At 41.3% G+C, this 27669-nt stretch overlaps 1 protein-coding gene across 1 annotated transcript; it reads left to right on the top strand.

Annotated features, from left to right (window-relative positions):
- LOC118490438 lies at positions 1 to 27669 on the top strand. The gene is made up of 4 exons (XM_035988078.1): positions 1 to 7; positions 95 to 351; positions 489 to 638; positions 27661 to 27669. The coding sequence occupies exons 1-4, from the start codon at positions 1 to 3 to the stop codon at positions 27667 to 27669; spliced, it is 423 nt and encodes a 140-aa protein (XP_035843971.1).

Below are 27669 nucleotides of genomic sequence, written 5' to 3'. Positions count from 1 at the left end.
ATGTCTGGTAAGGATCCTGCAAGATATCCTGTAGACACATGTTTTTTAGTTGATATCTTTAGGAAAGGTTTAGAATTTTACTCCCTGTGTGCAGATTCCAGCAAAGTCCCAGTCTATCTAGACCTTGAAGAACTTGACAGCTATCCAACTCCCTCTATAGTCAAGAAGGAGGCTCCTGCTGCTACTAGCTCCAAGCCACTCCCAGCTCCCAAGGCCAACCCAAGGACTCGTGCTTCCACGGCGAAAAAGAGGAAAGGCCTTGAAGTCAGCGCTCCAAGCTCAGAAGGGTTCTCCTATGACGAGCTCAGCTTCACCGATTCCTTAGAGCCAATGACATCCTTCCTCAACAAGGTAATATCCTGACACATATTCTGCACGTATATCCTGCACATATATCCTGCCTGGATATCCTAACTGGATATCCTGATAGGATATCTTAGTCATTATAGAGATACATATTCTAACTTGTACCTGTTATTGATGCACAGGGCCTCCAGCATTTGCTCCACTTGTACAACGATGCATGTGGTACCGTCGCCCTTCATGAAGCCAGGATCAAACAGCTCGAAAGCACCGTTGCTGACCAAGGTGCCATTGCTGAAGCGAAGAGCCGGCACTATGAGGATAAGCTGAAAAAGGTCACCCAGGATGCTGAGCTCAAATTGGCCACCATGCAAATGGGTCACGATCAGGCCATGATCAATTTCCGGGAAGGAATCAAGACTTCCGCTATTGTCTCCCTGTTACAAGCACGCATCAAGATGGCCTATGAGGCCAAGGAGACAGGTCTTGTTTGCCCATCCTGGCCAATTGAATCCTGGGTAGCCAAGCTGAAGGAGCTCGGAGGCAAGGCTGTGCCACTCCCATCTGAAGCCGGTGAATCTTCCAAGTCAGCAGGGGTGGCGGATCAGGTTGGAGACAAGAAGGATGCTGGAGCAGATGCTGGTGAGGATGCTGGACAGGATGCTGGAGAGGATGCCGGTGCTGAGAAGCCGGGGAAAGCAGGAGAGGATGCCGCTGTGTGAGGGCAGCTGAGTGGGCGATGATGGATATTGATGCCTAGGCCGGAGCCCACTTTTTTTTAGGTTTGATGGTTGATGTCCTGAACAATTTACTTTTCTTGTCTGTTGAACAATTTTAATTTCCTGCACGTAGACAATATGATGGCCAAAGTGGAGGGATCCTGAGTTTCAGGACGAAGCCCTTGGTCATCAGTTAGTATGGTTTGTTTTGAACACTTTTAACAAGTGAAGGTGGAGGTATCTTGGGTTCCAAGACGAAGCCTTCATTTGTTAAGTAAATATGTTAGGAAACTAATTATGCTTTTGGTGGATGGGTCTCGGTTTGAGACGAAGCCAATTGCATAATCTTTTGCTATGTTAATAATATAACCCTTTTTTGGCTTTATCATTGTCGTCGTTGTTTTGGTCAAAAATCACACAAGGATAATGTAACCAAACTTTATGAAAACGGGGTATGATGCTTGGTTAGTTATGAAAGTAAAGGATCACTTCTGTGATAAAGATGCAAAGACACAATGATTTATACGAGGAAAAAGCCCTTGATCAATGAATGATCTCCGGCATAAAAAACCTCGGGTGATGGCAACTACCGATCACCAACTTCAATATAACAAAAATATGATTACAACTTTGGATGATAATGAGCTGAGTACAAGGATCACTGAGTGTCTAAGTATTTGAGAGTTTGTGCCGTATGTCGTGTGTGTTCTTCCGAATGAGGAAGAGTGGTATTTATACATGTATGGGTGACCTATTTTAGGTAAAATGACTAGATATCAGCTCATTACCCCTTTAGAAATAAAGATAATCTAGCCTAAATTGCTGCCCATGAATCAAGCCATGTTTCCATATCCTGTGCAACGTCTATCTCTGATTTAGCTCTTGCCATATTTGTGAAGACGCGTCCCTGGATCATGGTCTTTAGAGCATATCCTGCTAGATGTTCCTGCAAAACAACATTGTATTAAGCGGAAGTGGCCGTTAGTATGAGGATCACCATAATGTCCCATGATCCTGATCCTGAAGTTCTGCTGAGGATCACTGTCTGCCAAAGAAACAAGGATCACTGGTTAGGATCATGTGTAAGGATCACCTATAAAAATCCAGCCCTAACAATTGCCCCCAAAATATAAGGAGTTAATTGTAAATAGACGAGTTATATTTTGTTTCGATCTTATCTCTAACGGGCGACTCCAAGAAACTAGCCGTTATGCTCGGACTAGCCGTTGTGATCATTATGTCAGAGATGTGACAATCCTGCAGATCATGATTATAAATAGGAGATAGGGTGAGGATCAGTTTGTATTTAAATTCGAGATACACTCCCCTTATATTCTGCACCGAAGGTTGTTCAGGTATCCTCTTCTTCTCTCTTTCCCTTCTTCCTTTTCTTTACTCTGTTTTTTCTACTCCGTCTCTGTTTCTATTCCGTCACAAAACATGTTGCTCCGGAATTCTCCACACAAGGATTCCAAGAAGGATAGTCCCTTAAAAAGCCAGGGGATTATCAAGGATTCTCCTACGGAGAGGTGTTGCTTTAGTGATGCTCACGTAGACAAAATTCGTCACTGCTTTCCGGCGAATGCCGTTTTTAAATCCTTTGATCCTACTGCTTTGAGCGACTATATCTCGGATGTCTGGGTGGCTTTTCCTGCTACCCCGTTTGCTATAGGGTACTCGTATCCTTTTCCAGACTTTACCCAGTCTTTCTTTTCCTTAACCGGCATCTCTTACGTCCAAGCTATGCCGATGATCTGGAGGGTTCTTTATACCTTCGAGAGGATCATCGATCAGGAAGGGATTGATCTGGGGATGGCGGAGTTAGCTGAGTTTTACGATCTCACCACTTTCGGTTCTCACCGATATTTGTTGAAACGGAAAGCTGGGGAGGATCACCCAATCTTCAAAGTTACTAAGAATGATACCAACTGGAAACGTCGGTTTTTCTTTGTTAAGAGGGATTCAATCCCGGATGGGAAGGATTTGCCCAAGGAATGGGCCACTCATGGTAGGGTAGAGGATCCTCGAAGGATCACTATCAATCCTGTCTCATATGATGAGGATCGCTGATGTCTTTTTTTTTTTTTTTTTCTTTGTCTTTTATGCAGCTATTTCCATTGCTCGTCTGAAATTAACCCCTGCTGCAAAAGAGAGAGTGTTAGCTTTTAAAAAGCTTGATCCTGAAGTTAGAAGCTTCCAAATCACTATCCAAGATTCTCAAGAGATATCCTCTGCATCTGCCACAATGTCAAGTAAGTATCCTCATAAAAAATAAGTTTTATGTAAAAGTATTTAATTTAATAAGGGAACTTATCTTGTTTTTGAATTGTGTAGGTGCTGGAAAATCTGCCAGGTCTGTTAAATCTGCCTCCATATTTGGGATAAGTGATCTTGCCAATGTCACATCTTCAAAGAAGAAGAAGGCTCCTGCTGCCAGTCCTTCAGCATCAGCTCCCAAAGCATCTATCCGGGGCAAGGGAAAAAAGAGGAAAACCTCTGAAGATCTCCAAGGATTTCCCCTCCTCCGTCAGCAATTCCTCGACTACGTGAATGAGGTAAGGATCACTGCCCCTGTTGGTTATCCGTCTCACATATCCTGTTTGTATATTCTGCTTTTCTTGAGGATCATCTGATCCTAAGCTTATCTTTTTTCTCCTGTTGCAGAAACTTGCCGAGATTGAGACCTATCTGGGCCATGTTGAGGACCAGGAGAGCCAAATTGCCGATCTCCAGCAAATGGGTGTGTTAAAGGATCTCAAGATAGGAGATCTTGAGAAGGAACTCCGGGTCATGAAGGCTGAGGCTGCTCAGAGGTTGATCGATATGGATAATGAGAAGCAGGAGATCACCCAAGATGCTAAGGTGTCCGCGGCAATTGCTATGTATAAGATACAACTTCAGATGGCCGAGGAGGCTCAGGATCCTACCTTTGACAAAAGCTCGTGGGATGTTGAGGGTTGGAAGGCAAGGTTGGCAGACCTGGAGGACGAGGATGAGGCTGAGGAGATCCCCATGCTGGAAGGTGGTGATGCTGAGAAGGATCAAGGTGGAGATGCTGGTGGTGATGAAGCAGCGAAGGTGTAGGCTGCATGATTGGGCGATGATGGATATTTCGAGACTAGGCCGGAGCCCAATTTTTTAGGATCGGTAGTGGTTTTTTGTGGTAGTGGTGTTTGTGAACAATTATGGTTTGTAATTTCTGAACAATAGTTTCTTAGGGTTAAGGATCCTGGATCCTTTGAACAATGGGTAGGATTGCAAAAGGTGGAGGGATCCTCTGTTTGGGGGATGAAGCCTTTGTGATCCTGCCGCTTTTACTTTCCTGCAAAAATGCTAAGACCGCATAGACAATGGACACCCTTTGCCAACCCATGTGGACGGGCCACGTTTTACTGGTAGAAACGTGGGTTGGCAATTTTGACAACTTTCTTGAAAGGGTTAATGATCCTTTTGTTCAATAATATAACTTTAACTTTTGTGGCTTACCTCGTGTTGTTATCCTTATCTTATTGTTTCTTAGTTGTCTTTGTAATATATTTGCAAGAGTTGAAAATATGTTTAATAAATTTAGGATATGATCCTAGATCAAATATCCTGATGTTTGAAATTATTCAAAGTATTTTAGTTCAAGGATCATAGGTTTGGTTGTCAAAGTATAAGAGTTGGTTAGGATAATGAATAATGAAACTAAAAATAGTTAAGGATCATACCTGAGGATCCAAGTTAGGATCCTAACCTTTAATCGGAATAACCATAGGTAAAACTTTAATGGATAATAAGGATTAAGGATCCTTAATTGTTTAGCTTCGAAAACCTGAAAAAATGGAATATAACTTGGGACTGAACCAATATAAAAGATAAGTTAGTAACTGGGGACAAGCCCATAGGATAACTGAGAATGATCCCAGAGGATCACTGGGGACAAGCCCAAAGGATAACTGGGGATGATCCCGGAGGATCACTGGGGACAAGCCCAAAGGATAACTGGGGATGATCCCGGAGGATCACTGGGGACAAGCCCAAAGGATAACTGGGGACAAGCCCAAAGGATCGTATGTAAACTGGAGTATGGCCCTTCTCTGGCAACTATCCAAACTTAGTGACATGAAAATGTCAAAACCTTAGCTAACGTGAAAACGTTAGAAACCTTAGGAACGGATGTATGGTGCGTCCACCATTATACGTAGGATCCCAAATATAGCCAGTACGATGAGGTTGTCAGCCCCGAAAGTGGGTACTGGTCCCAAAGACGTGAACTATACCAGGATCATCGTGCGCTGCTGGCGGAAACTGGGGATAATCCCAAGGATAACTGGGGTTGTACCCAAGGATCTGTGGTGCTCTTGGAGATCTTTGACGATTTGCAGAAGATACCTGAACTATCATAACTCAAATGGTTTGTGAGTAGAGGATGAAGGATACATGATCCTTATCCTTAGGCAACAAGTAAGAAAATGCAATAGTTTTAGGATAAGCATATTACCAGAGTAAGGATTACTGATATCTCCGGGATCCTTCAAGGATATTTCAATGTAAGGATCACATGCATGAAGGATCATATTCACATGAAATATTTCTTTAAGTGAACAGCATTCCAGGCTCTTGGTAACAAGTTTCCTTCCATGGTTAGCAACCTGTATGCCCCCTTTCCTGCTTCAGCTTCAATCAAGTAGGGACCTTCCCATTTTGGTGCTAGCTTCCCGTCAGCAGGATTGATAGTATTTTGAAATGCTTTTCTCAACACCATATCTCCGACTTGGAACTTCCTTATCCTGACATTTTTGTTGTAGGTACCAGCCATTCTTTGTTGGTAGCTTGCCATCCTTATTCTAGCTAGATCCCTGATTTCTTCAATAGTATCCAAATCCTGAGCTAGGATTGCAGCATTTTCTTCAGGATCACGAGCAATGGTTCTAGCAGTTGGGATCACCATCTCTGTTGGGATCACTGCTTCTGCCCCAAATACTAAAGAGAAAGGTGTTTGGCCAGTGGCATTCTTAGGAGTTGTCCTATCAGCCCATAGCACATAAGGTAACTCCTCTGCCCATTTTCCTTTCTTGGATCCTAGCTTCTTTTTCAGATTGTTGATGATGATCTTGTTGGATGATTCTGCTTGACCATTGGCTTGTGGATGAACTGGTGTTGATGTTATCATCTTGATTCCCCAACTGTTACAAAAGTTAGTGGTTCTGCTTCCAATGAATTGGGAACCATTATCACATACAATTTCAGAGGGAATGCCAAATCTAGTTATAATATTTCTTTTGATAAAGGATATAACTTCTTTTTCTCTGACTTGAGCAAAGGCTTCAGCTTCTATCCATTTAGAGAAGTAGTCAGTCATGGCAAGCATAAATACTTTTCCACCAGGTGCTTTAGGGAGCTTGCCAACTATATCCATTCCCCATCTCATGAATGGCCAAGAGGATGGAATGGGGTGTAGTAATTCAGCTGGTTGGTGAAGGATATTGCTATGCCTTTGGCAAGGATCACATTTCTTAGCATACTCTATAGCATCCCTTTTCATGGTTGGCCAGTAGTATCCTGTTCTAAGGATCCTTGAGAATAATGCCCTGCCCCCAGTGTGGTTTCCACAATCTCCTTCGTGGAAGTCTCTCAACACTTCTTCAATTTCAGGATCTTCAATACATCTTAAATATGGTCCTGCAAGGGATCGTTTATATAGCACATTATTTAAGATTGCAAATTGAGATACCTTAATCCTGAAAGCTCTAGGATTTTCTCCCGTTGGAATCTCCCCATGTTGCAAGTATCTCATGATTGGTGAGATCCATGATCCTGAATAAGATTGGGCTTCTTCACTAGGGATCATTGCAGTATCCTCTTCTATTTCCATGGCCACCTGATTTTCAATAGCAGGAGCCAGGATATGGATGATAGGGATACTTATATCTTCTGGAATCTTCAAGGATGATCCTAGGTTGGCCAATGCATCAGCTTCCGTGTTATTCTCCCTTGGTACCTGTGTTAAGCTAAAAGAAACAAAAGAGAGTGCCAATTCTTTGACTATCTCTAAATATTTTGTTAGTTTTTCACCTTTAACAGCATAGGATCCGTTAAAGTGATTAGTGATCAATAATGAATCTACATATACTTTGAGATACTTTACCCCCATATCCTTAGCAATTTGTAAGCCAGCAATTAAGGCTTCATACTCAGCCTCATTGTTAGTTGCTTGGAATTCACAGGCTATGGAGTGGGGTATTATGTCCCCCTGTGGAGATTTTAGTAGGATCCCTAGCCCTGTGCCTTTGATATTTGAGGATCCGTCAGTGTGTAGTATCCAAGGATCCTTGGTCTCATCCAACTGCTGAACCTCCAATTCTGCTTCTTTTTGTAGATCACTACTGAAATCAGCCACAAAGTCAGCTAGTGCCTGAGATTTAATAGCTGTTCTTGGTTCGTATCTTATATCATGGGCACTAAGCTTTACTGCCCACTTAGCCATTCTCCCTGACATATCTGGTTTCCTGAGGACATTCTTAATTGGAAAATTAGTTCTAACAACAATAGTATGGGTTTCAAAATAATGTCTTAACTTAGTCGATGCCATGATTAATGCAAGGATAAGTTTTTCGAGGTGTGAGTACCTGGATTCGGCATCAAGTAGACTTTTACTTACATAGTAGATAGGATATTGTGTACCTTCGTGATCCTTAACAAGGACAGCACTTACAGCGGTTGAGGATACCGCCAGATATAAGGATAACACATCTCCTTTTTCCGGTTTTGCTAATGCTGGTGCTGAGGACATATACTCTTTTAGGGCTTGTAAAGCATTCTCATGCTTCTCAGTCCATTCGAACTTCTTATTCTTCCTTAGGATATCGTAGAATTCTTTGCATTTTTCTGAGGATTTCGATATGAACCTGTTCAAAGCTGCTATCCTGCCTGTCAGTCTCTGAACATCCTTGGCATTGGCAGGAGATTTGATATTTATTAATGCTTTGATTTGTTCCGGGCTTGCTTCAATGCCCCTCTGGGTTACCATGTATCCTAAGAACTTTCCTGCCTTAACACCAAAATGGCATTTTGAAGGATTAAGTTTCATGTTGTAACTATCAAGGATATCGAATGCTTCTTCCAGGTCCCTTAGGTGATCCTCAGCTTTCTTTGACTTGACCACCATATCATCTATGTACACCTCCATAGTTTTTCCAATTTGATCTTTGAACATCATATTTACCAGCCTTTGATATGTTGCACCTGCATTTCTTAGTCCAAAAGGCATGGCAATATAACAATATAAACCGGTTGGGGTCATAAAGGCTGTATCCTCTTGGTCAGATGGTTCCATCTGGATTTGTTGGAATCCAGATGATGCATCCATAAAAGTTAACAGTTCATGCCCCGCTGTTGCATCCACCATAGAGTCAATGTGGGGTAATGGGAAAGGATCCTTGGGACATGCCTTATTCAAATCAGTGAAATCGACACATACCCTCCACTTTCCGTTTTTCTTTTGGACAACAACCACATTGGCTAACCATTTTGGATACTTTACCTCTCTGATCATACCTGCTCGAAGTAGTCTCTCTACTTCTTCTTGGATAATGGCATTCCTTTCTGGTGCAAACTTCCTCCTTTTTTGATGGATTGGCTTGATAGACCTGTCAATGCCAAGTTTGTGAGTAATAATATCCTTAGATATACCTGTCATATCTTCATGTTTCCAAGCAAAGGTAGATTTTCTTCTTTTGAGGAAGGATATCATGTCTTCTTTCATGTTGCCAAGGATCCCTGATCCGATATAGATTTTTGATTCAGGATCACTAGGATCCAAGAGGATTTCATCTACATCTTGTTCCCTTGCCTCCAAGACATTCCTCGGAGGATACTGTAATTGCTATTGCTCCCTTGGCTTCGAGGTTGGCTTCATGGATGAGGTATAGCAATCCTTAGCCTCTTGCTGATCACTGTCGATCTTGATTATCCCCCATGGGCTAGGGAGCTTCACACATTGATGGTAGGTAGATGGAACTGCTTTCATGTCATGTATCCAAGGCCTGCCAAGGATAACGTTGCAACAAGATAAACAGTCAATAACACAAAATTTTTGGTAATTATGTAATCCTTCCACGTAGATTGGGAGTTTGATGTCCCCCAAAGTTTTCTTCGTTTCTCCACTGAATCCTACAAGCACGGAGGATCTTGGTGTGATGTCTGATTCTGGGATTCCCATCTTCTTCAGGACATCAAGCTGGATAATGTTCACTGAGCTCCCTCCGTCAATAAGGATCCTGCGGACAAAATGGTTAGAGATAAAGAGAGTGATCACTAAACTATCATGGTGAGGATCCTGAAGGTTAATGCGATCATTCTCATCAAATGTTATCATCTTCCCTTCTGAGACACTTGAGGTTCTAATAGGCCTTTCTCCATTATCCATTTTTGATTCTTTTGCATGTCTTTTGGCCGCTGAAAAGGATGTACCACAAATGTCCGATCCTCCGGATATAAAGTTAATCACTTGTGCGTCTGCCGGAGGTGCTGGAGCCTTTTCAGGGATCCTTTCAGGATCCTGGGTCCTTTGCTTTTTTCTCCCCAATAATTCTTTTAGATGCCCCTTGCTTAGCAGGTATCCAATTTCTTTTCTTAAGGCTATGCAATCTTCAGTTAGATGCCCGAAATCCTCATGGTATGCACACCACTTGGACTTATCTTTAGTCCCGGATGGTTTATCACTCTTCCTGGGCCATCTAGCTTTTTCACCTAGATTCTGCATTGCAAGGATCAGTTCATGATTATCGACGGAAAAACAATATTCTGAGATTGGAGGATATTCTTCATCATCCTCTTCTTGGTCAACAGCATGCACATTCTTGTTCTCGTTTCTAAGGTAGGATTTGAACTTGTTGCTTTTGAAGGAGGATCCTTGCTTATCTTGTTTTGAGGATCCTACTTGTCTTTCCTGGATCCTCTTGTCATCCTCTAGCCGGATAAACCTGAGTGCTCGAGTTCTTACTTCATCTAAATTCCTGCATGGTGTCATAACAAGATCATCATAGAATAATGAATCCTTAAGCAGTCCCATTTTGAAGGCTTCAACAGCCGTAGCCATATCCAAGTTGGGAATGTCCAAGGATTCTTTACTAAATTTAGTTATATAATCCCTTAATGATTCGTTATGATTTTGAGTTATCCTGTATAAATCGCTAGTTAATTTTTCAAATTTTCTACTACAAGAGAATTGGTTATTGAATAAATTAACTAAATTAGCAAATGAAGTAATAGAGTAGGGGGGAAGACTTAGCAGCCATTTAAGAGCTGATCCAGTTAGAGTGGATCCAAATCCTTTACATAGGCATGCTTCTTTCAACTTTTCTGGGATAGGATTGATTTCCATCCTTTCCCTGTATTGTGCTATATGCTCCTCTGGATCCGTTGTGCCATCATACAGCTTCATGGTAGGGATATGGAACCTTTTGGGTACCTCTGCATCACAAATTGGTGGTGCAAAGCGAGATACCTTGTGGCTTCCATCTGCAATCTCTGGGATAGGCTTGACTACCCCTGGAACACTTGAGATCATGTCCTTTAGTTTCTGTAATTCCCTGGCCATAGCGTGATTGGTACCTGTATCCTGCATGAATCCAAGGTTAGTGGTAGGATAATTATTTAAAGTGTTACCTCCCATTGGGTTCAAGTTAGGGAATCCATATTGCTGGGATTCTGGAACAACGGCGGGACCAGTGGAAGCAATGGTCTGCATTGGAATGAAGTCCCCTTGATGGACATCTAGACTTCCTGTTTGCAAACTTTTTAGGGATCCTGACATCTGTAAGGATCCTGGTATCTGGGATGATCCTGGAATGAAAGAGGATCCTTGGCCCTGGAATGATCCTGGAATAAAGTAGGATCCTTGAAACTGCTGTGCCCCCGGATAGGCTCCCGGATTCATGAAGGATCCCATGTATTGAGGATAGGATCCTATTGGCTGAAAATGTGAATCTGATGTCTGAGTCATTGCTGCCGAGTTGAGACGTGATCCTCTTGACTCCCCTATGATTTGCACGTCGGGGATCCCTGATGGCTGGGAAGTGATCATTGGAGTATCGAAGCTCAAGGATTTGGGCATCAGTGGAGAATGATCCTCTGCCGCTTTCTTTTGTCTTTTGAGATCTCCAATTTCCCTGAGGATCCTTTCGTTGGTTTCATCTTGCCGCTGCATACGATCCTTCATCTGCAAAATTAAAGCAAATACATCACTAGTACTCGGAATAGAAGAATTCATAGCAGAAGAAGATAGAGGTTTAGAGGAAGTGGGAGTTGATCTCTTCTCAGTATTTTTCTGAGATCCTGCCGGTGGAGGAGGCAAGGTGATCTGTGATGAGGTGACTGCAGACATCGCCGTGGACGTGTTCTTCAATGATGAAGCCATGTAACTCTTTGAAATGATTTCGAACAAAAGATTTTCTTATGAATGAAGCACCAATTGCCCCACGGTGGGCGCCAAACTGTTTTGGTCAAAAATCACACAAGGATAATGTAACCAAACTTTATGAAAACGGGGTATGATGCTTGGTTAGTTATGAAAGTAAAGGATCACTTCTGTGATAAAGATGCAAAGACACAATGATTTATACGAGGAAAAAGCCCTTGATCAATGAATGATCTCCGGCATAAAAAACCTCGGGTGATGGCAACTACCGATCACCAACTTCAATATAACAAAAATATGATTACAACTTTGGATGATAATGAGCTGAGTACAAGGATCACTGAGTGTCTAAGTATTTGAGAGTTTGTGCCGTATGTCGTGTGTGTTCTTCCGAATGAGGAAGAGTGGTATTTATACATGTATGGGTGACCTATTTTAGGTAAAATGACTAGATATCAGCTCATTACCCCTTTAGAAATAAAGATAATCTAGCCTAAATTGCTGCCCATGAATCAAGCCATGTTTCCATATCCTGTGCAACGTCTATCTCTGATTTAGCTCTTGCCATATTTGTGAAGACGCGTCCCTGGATCATGGTCTTTAGAGCATATCCTGCTAGATGTTCCTGCAAAACAACATTGTATTAAGCGGAAGTGGCCGTTAGTATGAGGATCACCATAATGTCCCATGATCCTGATCCTGAAGTTCTGCTGAGGATCACTGTCTGCCAAAGAAACAAGGATCACTGGTTAGGATCATGTGTAAGGATCACCTATAAAAATCCAGCCCTAACAGTCGTCGATATATGAATTTCACTTGTGAAAATTGTTTTTTTTGCACATTTTTCGGAACATATTACAGATATATCCTGGTAGATATTCTGAAAGATATGCTGATAAAGATATCAAAATACAACCTATTAATTGTCTAAGTAAAAAGGAAAGATCATACCAGAGATTCTCAGTGAATCAATTTCAATTCCTCATTATAGGCTTGTCCCCAGTGCACACTTATAAACTCGAATCCATATTCAGAATAGTATGACGTATGTCCTCTGTACTTAACATAGAAACACAAATGTATTCATATTCTTGACTCGAATGAATTCCACATACCTCAGGGCAAAACTCTTGATATCCTGAAATGAACCCTTAGTATACTGGGGATAAACCCTGAGTTTCATGCGCTACAGGCGGGAGTGTATAAACTCCAAGACTTAGAAAGGTGAAAACCTTTAAACCTTAGAGAGTATGAAAATACCCTTTCATGAGAGAGGGTGATCAATCCTCATATACCTTTAGAATTCAGGATATAGCCAACAGTAACGAAATTGTCAGCCACTTTTACATGGACTGGTCCCGCCACCTTGAACTATCCCTGAATAACTTGCGCTCCAGGCGGGGTGTTTAAACCCAATTCGGGAGAAAGGTGAATACCTTTAAACCTGTGAAGGGATCAGTACCCCTTAAACGTGAGAGAGGGGGCCAATCCTCTAATCTTCTGAGTTATCCTGAGTACACATCCTGGAGCAATATCCTGGAGCATATGCTGCAAAACAATTGTAAACTAAGGTGGGTGTTAGCTTGGCTAACACCCCTCCGATGCCTAAGTCAGTATTGGGTTCAAGATAATAAACATATATATTTAAAAGAGATAGGATACATACCATTCTGAGATAGAAATTAAATTCTATTCTTACTTGAAATAGAGCTTTAAGTGTACAGCATTCCAAGACCTTGGTAGCATATCCCCTTCCATATTCTTGAGTCTATATGCTCCTTTCCCTGCTTCTGATTCAACTTCGTATGGTCCTTCCCATTTTGGAGCTAACTTGCCATCGGCAGGATTAGTAGTATTCTGAAAAGCCTTCCTTAGCACCCAATCACCCACTTGAAATCTCCTAGTCCTTATATTCTTGTTGTATGCTCTGGATATTCTTTGTTGATATGCTGCCATCCTTAGCCTTGCTGCGTCTCTTCTTTCGTCTATGGTATCCAAATCTTGACATAAGGCTTCAGGATTCTGTAGGATAGATCTTGCAGTAGGTATCACCATTTCCGTTGGAATTACTGCTTCTGCTCCGAATACTAAGGAGAATGGGGTTTGGCCGGTTGCATTTTTTACCGTTGTCCTGTCAGCCCATAACACAAAGGGTAATTCCTCTGCCCATCTTCCTTTTTTGGCTCCAAGTCTCTTCTTTAAGTTGTTCACTATTATCTTGTTTGAAGACTCAGCTTGTCCATTCGCTTGAGGATGCACCGGAGTAGACGTTATCATCTTGATTCCCCAACTCTTGCAAAAGTCAGTAGTCCTTTTGCTTATAAACTGGGACCCATTATCACAAATTATTTCAGCTGGTACTCCAAACCTGGTCAGGATATTCCTCTTTATGAAGGAAACTACTTCTTGGTCTCTAACTTGCACAAATGCTTCAGCTTTAACCCACTTAGAGAAATAATCCGTCATTGCCATCATAAAGACTTTTCCTCCCGGAGCTTTCGGTAACTTCCCTACTATATCCATCCCCCATTTCATGAACGGCCAAGGGGATGCTACAGGATACAGTGGTTCAGCTGGTTGATGCAATATGTTACTATGCCTCTGACATGCATCACATCTTCGAGCATATTCTGCAGCATCTTTTCTCATTATTGGCCAATAATATCCTGTCCTCAACACTTTTGAAAATAATAACCTGCCCCCGGTATGGTTACCACAATCCCCTTCATGTATATCCTGAAGTACTTCTTTGGCTTCAGGATCCTTCAAGCATCTCAAGTATGGTCCTGCAAGAGATTTCTTGTATAAAATATTATTTATAATAGTGAATCGTGATACCTTCATCCTAAATGCCTTAGGATTTTCATTTTCGGGGATATGTCCTTCCTTGAGATATCTCATAATTGGAGTTGTCCAGGATTTAGGATCCTCTTCAGGATACACCACTTCAGGATCTTGAATACTTGCTACTTCCTTATGCTGAGGATCCGTTGCAGGATACAGGATATGTAATATCGGTATTGGGATTCCTTCCGGTATCCTGATTGATGATCCCAAATTTGCCAATGCATCTGCTTCAGTGTTATCCTCTCTTGGTACCTGTTCAAGCGTAAAAACATCAAAATATCCTGCTAATTTTTTAAGAATACCGAGGTATTCCATTAGTTTCTCACCCTTGACTGCATAGGATCCATTAAAATGATTAGTAATTAACAAAGAATCAACATATACTTGCAAATTCTTGATATTCATACTCTTAGCCAATTCTAATCCTGCAATTAAAGCTTCATATTCTGCCTCATTATTAGCAGCAGGGAATTCACATCTAACAGCCTGGGGTATTATGTCCCCCTGTGGCGATTTTAGTAGTATTCCTAATCCTACTCCTCTTACATTAGATGCACCATCGGTATATAATGTCCAGGATCCTGAGGATTCTCCAAACTGTTGAACTTCTAGGTCTACCTCATCCTGAATGTCACTACTAAAATCAGCCACAAAGTCAGCTAAAGCCTGAGACTTTATGGCATTTCTAGGTTCATATACTAAATCATAGGCACTTAATTTTACTGACCACTTAGCCATTCTACCTGACATTTCTGGTTTCCTAAGCACATTTTTAACAGGATAATTAGTTTTAACATGAATCCTATGTGTTTCAAAATAATGTCTAAGCTTTGTTGATGCCATTACTAGAGCCAGTATTAGTTTTTCTAGGTGAGAATATCTAGTTTCAGCATTTAACAAACTTTTGCTAACATAATAAACATGATACTGCTGACCTTCGTGATCCTTTACGAGTACTGCACTTACTGCATTCCCTGATACTGCCAGATACAAGGATAATGGTTCACCATCCTCAGGCTTCATCAATAGAGGTGCGGTTGAGAGATACTGCTTCAAATCCTGCAGGGCTGCTTCATGCTTCTCACCCCATTCAAATTTCTTGTTCTTCTTCAGGATATCATAAAAGTCTTTGCATTTTTCTGAGGATCTTGAGATAAACCTGTTTAAAGCTGCTACTCGGCCTATCAATCTTTGTACGTCCTTCATATTTGAGGGTGATTTTATATCCAGGATAGCTTTGATCTGCTCTGGGCTTGCTTCTATTCCTCTTTTGGTTACCATATATCCTAGAAATTTTCCTGCCCCCACTCCAAAATGGCACTTTGCAGGGTTCAGCTTCATGTTATACTTGTCCAGGATATCAAATGCTTCCTTAATATCCTGGAGGTGATCCTGAGCTTTCTTTGATTTTACCACCATATCGTCAATGTACACCTCCATGGTGTCCCCCAGTTTGTCTTTGAACATCATGTTTACCAATCTTTGGTATGTTGCACCTGCATTTTTCAAACCAAAAGGCATAGCTGTATAACAACAAATACCTGTTGGTGTCATAAAGGCAGTATCCTCCTGGTCAGAAGGCTCCATTTGGATCTGTTGAAATCCTGAGGATGCGTCCATGAAGGTCAGCATTTCATGCCCGGCAGTGGCATCTACCATTGCATCAATGTGGGGGAGAGGAAATGGGTCTTTAGGACAAGCTTTGTTCAAGTCTGTGTAGTCTACACAAACTCTCCATTTCCCATTTTTCTTCTGTACCACAACCACGTTTGCTAGCCACCTCGGGAACTTAACTTCTCTGATCATCCTGGACTTCAATAATCTCTCAACTTCCTCTTGGATAATTGCATTCCGCTCAGGGGCGAATTTTCTTCTCTTTTGTTGTATAGGCTTGAATGACCTGTCAATTCCAAGCTTGTGAGTAATAATGTCTTTAGATATACCTGTCATATCTTTATGCTTCCATGCAAACGTTGACATCCTGCATTTCAAAAAGTTAATTAATTGTTCTTCAATATCCTGAGGGATATTGGTTCCCACGAGCACCGAAATATCGGGATTATCCTGGTCCAGGATAATTTTCTTCACATCCTGCTCCGGATCCTCCACGATATCCTGGGCTCGCGTCTTTAATTGCTATGCTGCACTAGGTTTGGTTGAGGATTTCATCGAGGATGAGTAGCATTCTTTCGCCTCCTGCTGATCACTGTCGATCTTGACAACCCCCCAAGGGGTAGGGATCTTGATGCATTGGTGATACGTTGATGGAACGGCCTTCATATCGTGGATCCAAGGTCTTCCTAGGATGATGTTATAGCATGATAGAGAATCCATCACACAAAAACGTTGCATCTTGTTGACTCCCTCAACATATACTGGCAGCCTTATCTCTCCCACTGTGTTCCTAGCTTCTCCACTGAAACCAACGAGCACAGTAGACTTCGAAGTGATATCCATCGGAGACACATTCATCCTCTTCAGAGTCTCCAGTTGTATTATGTTGACGGAGCTGCCATTATCAACCAATATCCTGCGTACAAAATGGTTAGCCACATATAATGTTATTACCAGAGCATCATGGTGAGGATCCTGGACAGTATCCCTATCATCTGCATCAAAAGTGATCACTTTGTCAGTTGTGAGCGTAGTCATCCTGATAGGTTTGTCTCCCCTCTCGGCCTTAGCTTCCTTTGCATGTCTCTTGGCCGCCGAATACGAAGTTCCGCAAATGTCGGATCCTCCTGAAATGAAGTTGATTATCTTGGCATCGGCGGGAGGTGATGCCGCTCGCTCAGGATCCTTCTCAGTATCCTGACCCTTATTCTTCTTCCCTAAGAGATCTTTCAAATATCCCTTGCTTAGAAGGTAGCTGATTTCTTTCCTCAGAGCGATGCAGTCCTCAGTCATATGCCCAAAATCTTCATGGAAAGAACACCATTTTGACTTGTCTTTCCAATCTGCTTTTTGTTGATTCTTCCGAGGCCACCTGGCTTTATCTCCCAAACCCTGCATAGCATACATTAGTTCAGGTATATTAACAGAAAAACAATATTCAGATAATTCAGGATATTCTTCAGGATCCTCGTCTTCAACAGCATTCACTCTCTTGTTATCATTTCTACCATATGGCTTAGAGCGATATGGTCTATATGAGGATTCTGATTTCCTGTTAGTCGATCCATATGTCGAGGATGCATTCATATTTTCTTGCATTTTTCTGTCATCCTCTAACCGAATATATCTTAGAGCCCTGTTCCGGGCTTCATCCAGGTTCCTGCATGGGTTCATTACAAGGTCTTGATAGAATTGAGAATCCTTTTGCAGCCCCATCTTGAAAGCTTGCACAGCTGTTGCAACATCAAGATGAGGAATGTCTAGTGATTCCCGGCTGAACTTGTTCACATAATCCCTAAGGGATTCCTGAGGCCCTTGTGTTATCCTGTAGAGATCACTTGTTAATTTTTCAAAGCTTCTACTACAAGAAAACTGACTATTAAATAAATTTACTAAGTGAGCAAAAGATGTAATCGAATGTGGAGGAACATTTAGGAGCCATTTCAAAGCCGATCCTGTCAAGGTTGAACCAAAACACTTGCACAAGCAGGCTTCCTTGAGATCTGGAGGGATAGGGTTGATCTCCATCCTTTCCCTATACTGGGCAATATGCTCTTCAGGATCCGTGGTTCCGTCGTAGAGTTTCATGTTCGGAGTCTGAAATCTTTTTGGGATTTCAGCATCACATATAGGATGCACGAACCGAGATACCTTGTGGCTATCCTGGGACACTTCAGGAATTGGCTGCACCACCCCAGGTACACTGGATATCATATCCTTTAATTTCTGAAGTTCCCTGGATAATTCTGACGCTACAGTTGTATCCTGCAAAGATCCAACACTGTTAGCGGTAATAGCATTATTATTATTCGATATGTTACCCGTTAGAGGATTTTGCCCATATCCTGAAGCATATCCTGAGCTCCTCACAGTCGATATCCTGACCGAGGAGGGTATTTCAGGAGTATGACTCTGAGGAAGGCTGGGCACGATATTCCCCCTGTTATCCTCAGCATACACAGCTGAATTAAAGTTCAACACTCTGGGATGTAATGGAGTGACATTATCCTCAGCAGATCTGCTCGAGCCAGACTTCAGGAGTTGTATTTCCCTTAAAAGCATTTGGTTTGTTTCCTGTTGCTGCCTCATTTGTTCCTACACACTTCCAAACAAGGTTAGAATTTCATCGTTAGAAGCTAAAACAAGAGCAGATCCCTGAACACTCCGAGTAAGGATAACATCTTGAGATTGTGTAGAGGCTGGCATCCTCGGAGGAGGCGGTGGAAGCACCGAACCAACTGTTGCAGAAGTTGTAGCACACACAGTAGAAGAGCTCATGTTTGATCTTGAGGCCATTGTAAACAATGTGGCAAAAAGTTTTGAAAACAGAAAACCGATTAACGATTTCACTAAGATTTTTAGTAAAGAGAGCACCACTTGCCCCACGGTGGGCGCCAAATTGTTTTGGTCAAAAATTACCGAAGCAATTAAGTGATCAAATTAGTTGAGTGAGGTAGTGTGCTAAAAAGTGTGTTGAAAATATGCTTGTTAGGTTCTTTGGAAAAACAGTGTTCAGGATACGGCTCAGGATATTGAGTTGTATCTACGATCAAACAATGAGCAATAAAGTAAAGTAAATGACACGAGATGTACGAGGAAAGCCCTTGATCAATCTACATCGCCGGCATAAAACCTCGGGAGCTGACAATCGCAGCTCCTAGTTCTTCTTATTGCTTTAAACTTCACGATACGGTGCAGGATATAGATCAGATCGCTAAGTGTTACAATGGATTTTGTGAAAGTTGCGAAAAAGCAAGTGTTGAGAGTGTAGAGAGTGCGATCGTGATGTCCTAGTTGATCTGATATACCCACTATTTATAGTAACGAATTACAAACTAAAATTCCTATAAACATGGGATGCTCCGAATATTCCAATGTGAACGTTGTAGACCGAGTAATGCGGCTTCAACGGCTTCTTGTGAACGACTTGGACCGAGTCTTCAGTAGAAAAGGTCTTCATGAACGTTGCTAGCTTCTAACCCACGTACCTGCATTTAATCCGTTAGTGATCCTGAGGATACCATTCAGGATGTTACCAATATCCTGAGTCAGCATCCCGGATGTAAACAGATACAATAAACAAGATATATATCAAGATATTTTCCAGGATATAGGCTCAGAATTTCACCCATAACACTTGTATCGTACTACACACATATCGTTACTTAAGTCATTAAACAAACCACCAATGTATAAAGTCCATGTTTAAACCAACCATCAAATGTTCTTGTCTAAACCATTGTCGTATGTTTAAAAAGTCCCAAAATGTAGTCATGTATATGTAACAAATGTCATGTATGTTAAGTAAATATGTATTCACTTAAACTAAATGTAAAAATGTACAACACAAAGTATTTTGAGTATATCAAAAAGTTATGTTTTGCAAAGTAAAAGCATGTTTTTAAATGATACAAACATTTATGTGGTAAGTTAACACATACATTCAAGCCTTGAGACAGACGGATAACCTTAAGTAAAGGTTATCAAAAGAAATGTTTTCGGATTCAGTCATTCCTTTCATCCTAACCAATCCAGGATGTCAGAAACGGGATTTGTTAAGTCCTATGGTACCATTACTTACTACCGAGCGGCGTAGCTAATGTTAATGAATGTATATAAGTCCCGTTTATGCAAACCAAATGTCATACCAAATGTAAACATGTTATATGAAAACAATGTACTAAGTATGCTAAGTTAACATACAAAGCAGAAAAGTCATGTAAATCAATGTGCTAGCATGCTTAGTCAACATACATAGCAGAAAATGTAATGTAAAACAATGTGCTAATATGCCAAGTAAACATATGTAGCAAAGCAACGTAATGTAAATCAATGTGCTAGCATGCTCAGTCAACATACATAGCAAAACAATGTAATGAAATCATGTACTATAAGCGTACTAAGAACATAGCAAGCATATGATGTGAAAACAAGAAAGCACGAAAGTAACAAGTAGGCACATGTGTTTCACCCCAAAATGTTTGGAAAACAGTAAAAGAGGGGTCTATGTACTCACTTGAGATTGCTTAGAAGTCGTAGGATAACCACCAATTAATGCTAGAAGAACACGGAATCAAACGGCACCTATATAGGTATCTACATTAATAAACGGACCTATCGGAGGATCGGGTAGTACGAGGGTTCGTAAACCAAATAAGTGTGGGAACTTGTGTAATATGGTTTGACAAAGCCTATGTACTAAAACGAAACCTATCCTAAGTGCTTTTGACCCGTTACGACCCGCTTAGGTAGCTTATGCTACTTTAACACGTCATTTGCGTAAAACGCGTTCGGAATGCCTAACTAGCCCTATGACAAGCAAGATATGCCTTAACACGTTTAATATAGTTGCTAAATCAGTTTAGGTGTCAAAAATTATGTTACATAGGCTTAAAATGAATTTTGGCGCGAAAAGGGTATTTTGGTAATTTACGTAAGGCATAAGAACTACTTATCATACAACTACTTAAACGTCGTGACCATAAGGTATAACCTCGGAAGGTTATTCCCTATACAACTATGGTCACCTAAAATGTTTGGTCGGATCCTAATGATCGACCAAATGGGTCGGGTTCGAAAGTATAAGCGATTGATTAGATCGCTTACCTTTACGACCCTAAACAAGCACAAATCTAAAAGCGACGAGCTAAACATGCTAGAACATGTTTAGTAAAGTTAGAAAACAGGTTTGGTATTAAAACAAACGGTTTTAATACCCTAGAGTAGTTTGGTTACAAAATACGCGGGAAAACGCATTTTGGCCGAAACTACAACTCGTCACTGACCCTAGATAACGTGGTAATCAGTAGGTATAGTCACTAGGGACTATATCCATCATGATTACGCTCACGTTATAAAGTTCAAACGAACTTCGCATTGACCATAAACTGGTCAATGCAGAAAGTCAAACACAGTTTGACTTTAACGCTAAAACGAACGAAAAACGCGAAAGAATACTTACAGAAGGTCCCCGCAAGGTTTGATTCCAAGTAATCTCAGGTAGGAAGTGCACAAACACAACCACTTAGAGAAAACTAAGATCAAATGTGAGGAAGATGGGCAAATGGGTTGGGTATTTATAGGAAAGGCACAACCGTTAGGATCGTTTCTCGATAATCGAGCTTCAATCTTGGCCCACCACTTGTGCCCATTGTTTTACAATACAAGGGGTGACTAAAAACCATCAAAATCAGCCCCTAGATTGATCAAAAACATGTCCAAGTTCAACGAATACAAGCTGCTGTTTTAAAAAATGGTTTTTCTGTTACTGGGCACCTCAGGCGGCCCGCGTCAGCATTCAGACAAAACTCAGGCGGGCCGCCTGGCCTTGTCTGATCTGCACAACTATTCAGAAATGGCAGTTTTAGTCCCTGTTGCATATTTAAGCCATTTTCAACACTTCTAAGGCCCGTAAAGCCAACTTTAAGGCCCTAAACTGATGCCTAAACATTGTGGACCTAAAACATGCTCAAAAATATCTCGGATGTCGGTTCGTTTGGTCGTACGATCGCGATGTTCGCTTAATTACGACGGGAGTCGTAACGAACGCAAAAACGATCCAAATTGGGCGACGAATGGAATTTTCTCATGCCAAACATTAAAACATAATATTTTAATTCTTACATAAATGTTTGGATGTTCGGATGTATTCAGAACGTAAGTTATGCGCGAAAATGCAAACTTATGCACTTTTTGACGCTTTTAGTCCCCGAATGAGCATAAAGTTTATTTTAGCACACCGAACCCCTCAAAGCCTATTTCTAAGCTATGTAAAGTATATTTAAGGTGTGTTTAACTTATGATCATGTTCTGGAATGTTCATTATAGTTCAAATCGGCATACTTTCGCAGTTTGTCAATTTTAGTCCCTGTAGGCGAATAAACTTGATTTTGCCATACCAAAGCCTTCAAAACTTATTTCTAAGTTATTTAAGGTATGTTAAGCATAAATTGATGTTCCGGAGTATTTGTCATGTTAAACTGATTACGTTTACGCACCAGTTTGCGTATAATTCTCCAGAAAGCGATATAGAGTTTGAAATCGAATAAAAGTCAAAACATGAAAAACATCAAACATCAACAAACAAACATAGGGATCAAATAACTTTATTTCATTGATAACTGAACTGTTTACAATGATTACAAGCACAGATGTCACAGTCTCCCCTACTTTTGGAAATTTCATCCCGAAATTTGTTTAGAGGAAACTCGTGAGAATAGATGTGGATACTTCGCCTTCATTTGATCTTCACGGTCCCAAGTAAACTCAAGTCCACGTTTTGATTCCCAGTGAACTTTAACCAACGGATGCGCTTGCGTTTAAGCCATTTGACTTCACGATCCATAATTTCCACAGGTTTCTCAACAAAATGTAGCGTTTTATCAACACGAATTTCGTCAAGTGGTATGTGGAGGTTCTCATCAGCTAAACACTTCTTGAGATTGGATACGTGGAAGGTTGGATGAACATTTCCAAGTTCTGGAGGTAATTGAAGTCTGTAGGCTACCTTACCGATTCTTTCGACGATCTGGAATGGTCCAACGTATCTAGGTGCACGTTTTCCCTTCTTTCCAAATCTGATCACACCTTTCCAAGGTGAGACCTTAAGTAATACACGATCACCGACTTGAAATTCCAAGGGCTTGCGTTGTTGGTCCGCGTAACTCTTTTGACGGCTTCGAGCTGCCTGTAAGTTATCACGAACTTTCTTAACCTTGTCAGTTGTCTTTAGAATGAGGTCAGGTCCAGTAAGCTGAGCCTCGCCTATTTCATTCCAGCAGACTGGTGAACGACATTTTCGACCATAGAGAGCCTCGAAAGGAGCCATGTTGATGCTGGAGTGATAACTATTGTTGTAGGAGAATTCAATCAATGGAAGATGTGAATCCCAACTACCACCAAAATCGATCACACAAGCTCTAAGCATATCCTCCAAAGTCTGGATTGTTCTTTCAGTTTGGCCATCTGTTTGTGGATGATAAGCTGTGCTCAGGTTGAGTTGGGTCCCCATAGCAGATTGCATGGTTCTCCAAAAACGAGAAGAGAAACGAGCATCTCAATCAGAAATAATGTTCAAGGGAACACCATGTCAAGATACAATTTCATCCACATAGATTTTAGCCAGATCTTCAGCAGATAAATCCTCACGGATTGGCAAGAAATGCGCTGACTTAGTAAGACGATCAACAATTACCCAGATGGCATCATGACCTTTCTTAGTGCGCGGAAGTTTGGTAATGAGATCCATAGCAATGTTTTCCCATTTCCAAACTGGGATCTCAGGTTGCTCCAAAAGACCATAAGGATGTTGGTGTTCAGCCTTGACCTTGAGACAAGTTAGGCACTTTGAAACGTACAAGGCAATGTCTTTCTTCATACCAGGCCACCAATTATGAGTACGAAGATCCTTATACATCTTATCTGAGCCAGGATGAATAGAATAACGAGACTTATGGGCCTCATCCATAAGCAAAGTGCGAAGATCATCTTGGCTTGGGACCCACAAACGGTCCATGAAGTAATACGATCCATCTTCCTTCAGCACAAGATCAGGCTTAATGTGATAGGTTAATTCCTTACCCATCAAGTCTTGTGAAACACAAGCCTGTTGAGCCTGAGTAATGCGTGCTTGGATATCAGATCGAGCTTGAATAGCAGATTGAACACGAACACAATGAAGCACAGTACGTTCCTTACGACTTAATGCGTCAGCCACAACATTCGCTTTACCAGGATGGTAGCGAATTTCGCAATCATAGTCGTTTAGGAGTTCGACCCAACGTCTTTTCCTCATGTTGAGTTCTTTCTGATTGAAGATATGCTGAAGACTTTTGTGGTCAGTGAAAACCACGCATTTTGTACCATACAAATAGTGTCTCCAGATTTTGAGAGCGAAGACAACTGCACCTAACTCAAGATCGTGAGTGGTGTAGTTTCTCTCATGTACCTTCAATTGCCTTGATGCATAGGCTATGACTTTGTTCCTTTGCATCAGAACACAGCCAAGACCCAATTTCGATGCATCACAGTAAACAACAAAATCATCATTGCCCTCAGGCAAAGTTAGAATAGGTGCATCACAAAGCTTCCGCTTCAAGGTCTGAAACGCTTCTTCTTGCTTAGAACCCCATTCAAAGGGTTTGTTCTTCTGAGTTAGAGCAGTTAGAGGAACTGCAATCTTTGAGAAGTTCTCGATGAAGTGACGGTAATAACCCGCAAGACCAAGAAAAGAACGAACCTCAGTAGGAGTAGTAGGCGTATCCCAATCCTTAATCGCACTGATCTTGGAGGGATCTACATGTATACCTTGTCCGTTGATAATATGTCCTAAAAATTGAACTTCCTTAAGCCAAAATTCACACTTGGAGAACTTGGCAAAAAGTTGCTCTTTCTTTAGGAGTTCCAGAGTAAGACGAAGATGGCGCTCGTGATCAGCTCGCGTCTTAGAATAAATCAAGATGTCATCAATAAAAACGATGATGAACTTATCCAAATAAGGCTTGCAGACCCTATTCATCAAGTCCATGAAAACAGCTGGAGCATTGGTCAAACCGAATGGCATGACTGTGAACTCATAATGCCCATATCGAGTGCGGAAAGCTGTTTTGGGAATATCCTCTTCATGCACACGAAGTTGATGATACCCTGAACGAAGATCAATCTTCGAAAAGCAAGTAGCACCCTGTAACTGGTCAAAGAGATCATCAATGCGAGGTAGGGGATATCGATTCTTGATGGTAAGCTTGTTCAGCTCACGATAATCGATACACATTCTGAAGGATCCATCCTTCTTCTTGACAAAAAGAACAGGAGCACCCCAAGGTGAAAAGCTTGGACGAATAAAACCTTTGTCAGAAAGCTCCTGAAGCTGCTTAGACAACTCTTGCATCTCAGACAGTGCAAGACGATATGGAGCTCTGGCAATAGGATTTGCACCAGGTACAAGATCAATACAGAACTCGACTTGGCGTGCTGGGGGTAGACAAGGTAACTCTTCAGGAAACAGCTCCGGATAATCCCGAACAACGGGAATATCTTGCATAGACTTACCTTTGCCCTTATATGCTGTAACATGTGCCAAGAAGGCCACATAGTTCTTTCGCAGATACTTCCGAGCTTGAAAACAAGACATAAGCTTGAGGCTACTAACAGGTTTCTCACAGCGAACCTGTAGAATCTTGCCAGACGAAAGCGGAACTCGAACAATCTTCTCAAAACAAACTACCTCTGCGCGATGCTTGGCTAACCAATCAATACCAACAATAATGTCGAAGCTCCCAAGTTGCATAGGCGTGAGGTCAATAGGAAACAGATGGTCGTTAAGGTTCAACTGGCAGTTGCGAAGAACAGAATCAAGAACAATGGGTTCACCACTCGCAACTTCTACTGTCAAGGGCTTACCTAGTTTCGTTCTAGACACGCAAAGCAAGGGCTCAAAAGATAATGACACAAAACTCTTATCGGCCCCTGAATCAAAAAGAACAGACGCAGGGTGATTATTAACAAAGAACGTACCGTTCACCACCTCGTTGTCTGCTTGCGCCTCAACAGCATTCATGTTAAAAGCTCATCCACGGGCCTGAGCTTGAACCGGGTTTGCATTCACCAATCTTGGACACTGATTACGGTAGTGGGTCAGATCCCCACAGTTGTAACAAGAACCTGGCGGGAAGTGAGGTCGTGCTGCTTGACCTTGTTGCTGAGCAAGAGGTTGAGCAACTTGTTGAGACGGGTTCTTAGTTGCCCGATTCAAATTAGCAGGAATGCGGCAGGTGGCAGCAAGATGACCAGGTCTTCCGCAGTTAGTGCATTGACGGCAGGTGGCAGCAAGATGACCATAAGTGAACACTTACTCCAGGAGTTCCTAGGTAAGAGTGACTGGTCCGATTATGTGGATTTGTACGAACACTCTAGCCTTAGACAGAAAACCCAGGGTACAGGCATTCACCCTTCCAGTTTGCACGTGTTCACATTATTTAGAACCCAAAACTTTGACGAGATTTTGAAAACTTGGAAGGCACAAGGCCAAAAGAATCATTAAGACAAATGATAAATTTTCAAAATCAATTTGAAAAATCAAATGGGTTCAAAACCATTTAATAAATCATTTGAAAACAGAAGATTCTTTTTCAAAAATCGTTTTAGAAAACTGGGTTCTTGTTTTGGTGATCACCTAAGGATAGGTGAAGTGCATGTTTTAAAATCTAAACACAAGACAACTTGTGTTGGGGTCCTAGAAAGGTTATAGTCTAGGTCAAAGCATTACTAATAACCTAATTCCCTATAACCATTGGTGTGACACCCCGTTGAAACGTTTTTACTTACACTAGCTTGACAGTGGCTGCCTTAACTTTCGGGACGAAAGTTCTTAAAACTTGGGGATAATGTGACACTTCGGATTTTCCCGGACAACCTTTCGATGTAACATGTGTGTACGTAAACTATTAAGTGAAAAATTATGAATTGCTTGTTATTACGTGTTGTGTGCATATATGTACGTATAGATATATATATATATATATATATATATATATATATATATATATATATATATATATATATATATATATATATATGTGTGTGATATATATATATAGGGGCCGAAACCCGACTCGAGACCCGGGATGGTCTCGAGTGAACAGTAAATTGGGCCGGTTAGGGCCAAAGCCCATCCTCAACCCACTCGATATATATACCGGCCAACCCTCACCATTCTACCATTTTTGCAACATTTTCTCTCATACTCTCCTCTCATCTCTCTCGCCAAAACCCTAAAACTCTAAGAACTTTAGCAACCAAAAATCACCTCCTTTTACCTCTTCCTCTCTCGGATCAAGTAGCCAAACGACAAGGAAGATCGGCCGAATCAATCTTCACCCGAACACCCCCTTTCTTACACCTCGAGTTAGCCGGTTAGTGTTTCTTTTTGGCTTGAATGTGATCTTCATTATTTTGTGCTTGACTATGTTTGTTGATGATTGTTTTGCCATGTTTTGTGTGAATAATATGTGTGTGAAATGCATAACCGATTAACATGTTTGTTTCGGAATGTTTAGATAGAATGAATATTCATGACTTTGGTTGAATGGTTAGTATCCGATTATGCTTAGGAACCGAGAATGATAATATCCATTATGTCCGTTCATGTTATGATGTTTAGTGATGAAATGTGTTCTAATATTTTTATAAGGGATCTGATGATTTTGCTATCCGAATGATATTAAAGTGATGTTAGGGATTGTATATTCTTGAATGATGTTTGAATGTTATGAACAGCATGAATGA

This window comes from Helianthus annuus, chromosome 3, assembly GCF_002127325.2.
Source record: "Helianthus annuus cultivar XRQ/B chromosome 3, HanXRQr2.0-SUNRISE, whole genome shotgun sequence".
NCBI classification, from domain to species: Eukaryota; Viridiplantae; Streptophyta; class Magnoliopsida; order Asterales; family Asteraceae; genus Helianthus; species Helianthus annuus.
The sequence above is the reverse complement of the archived record's forward strand: the minus strand, read 5'-3'. Positions and strand labels throughout refer to the sequence as shown.

Excerpts from the sequence above, each read along its gene's own strand:
- LOC118490438 (XM_035988078.1), top strand. Across the intron at positions 352-488 it reads TGACATCCTTCCTCAACAAG|GGCCTCCAGCATTTGCTCCA; the intron begins GTAATATCCTGA and ends ATTGATGCACAG.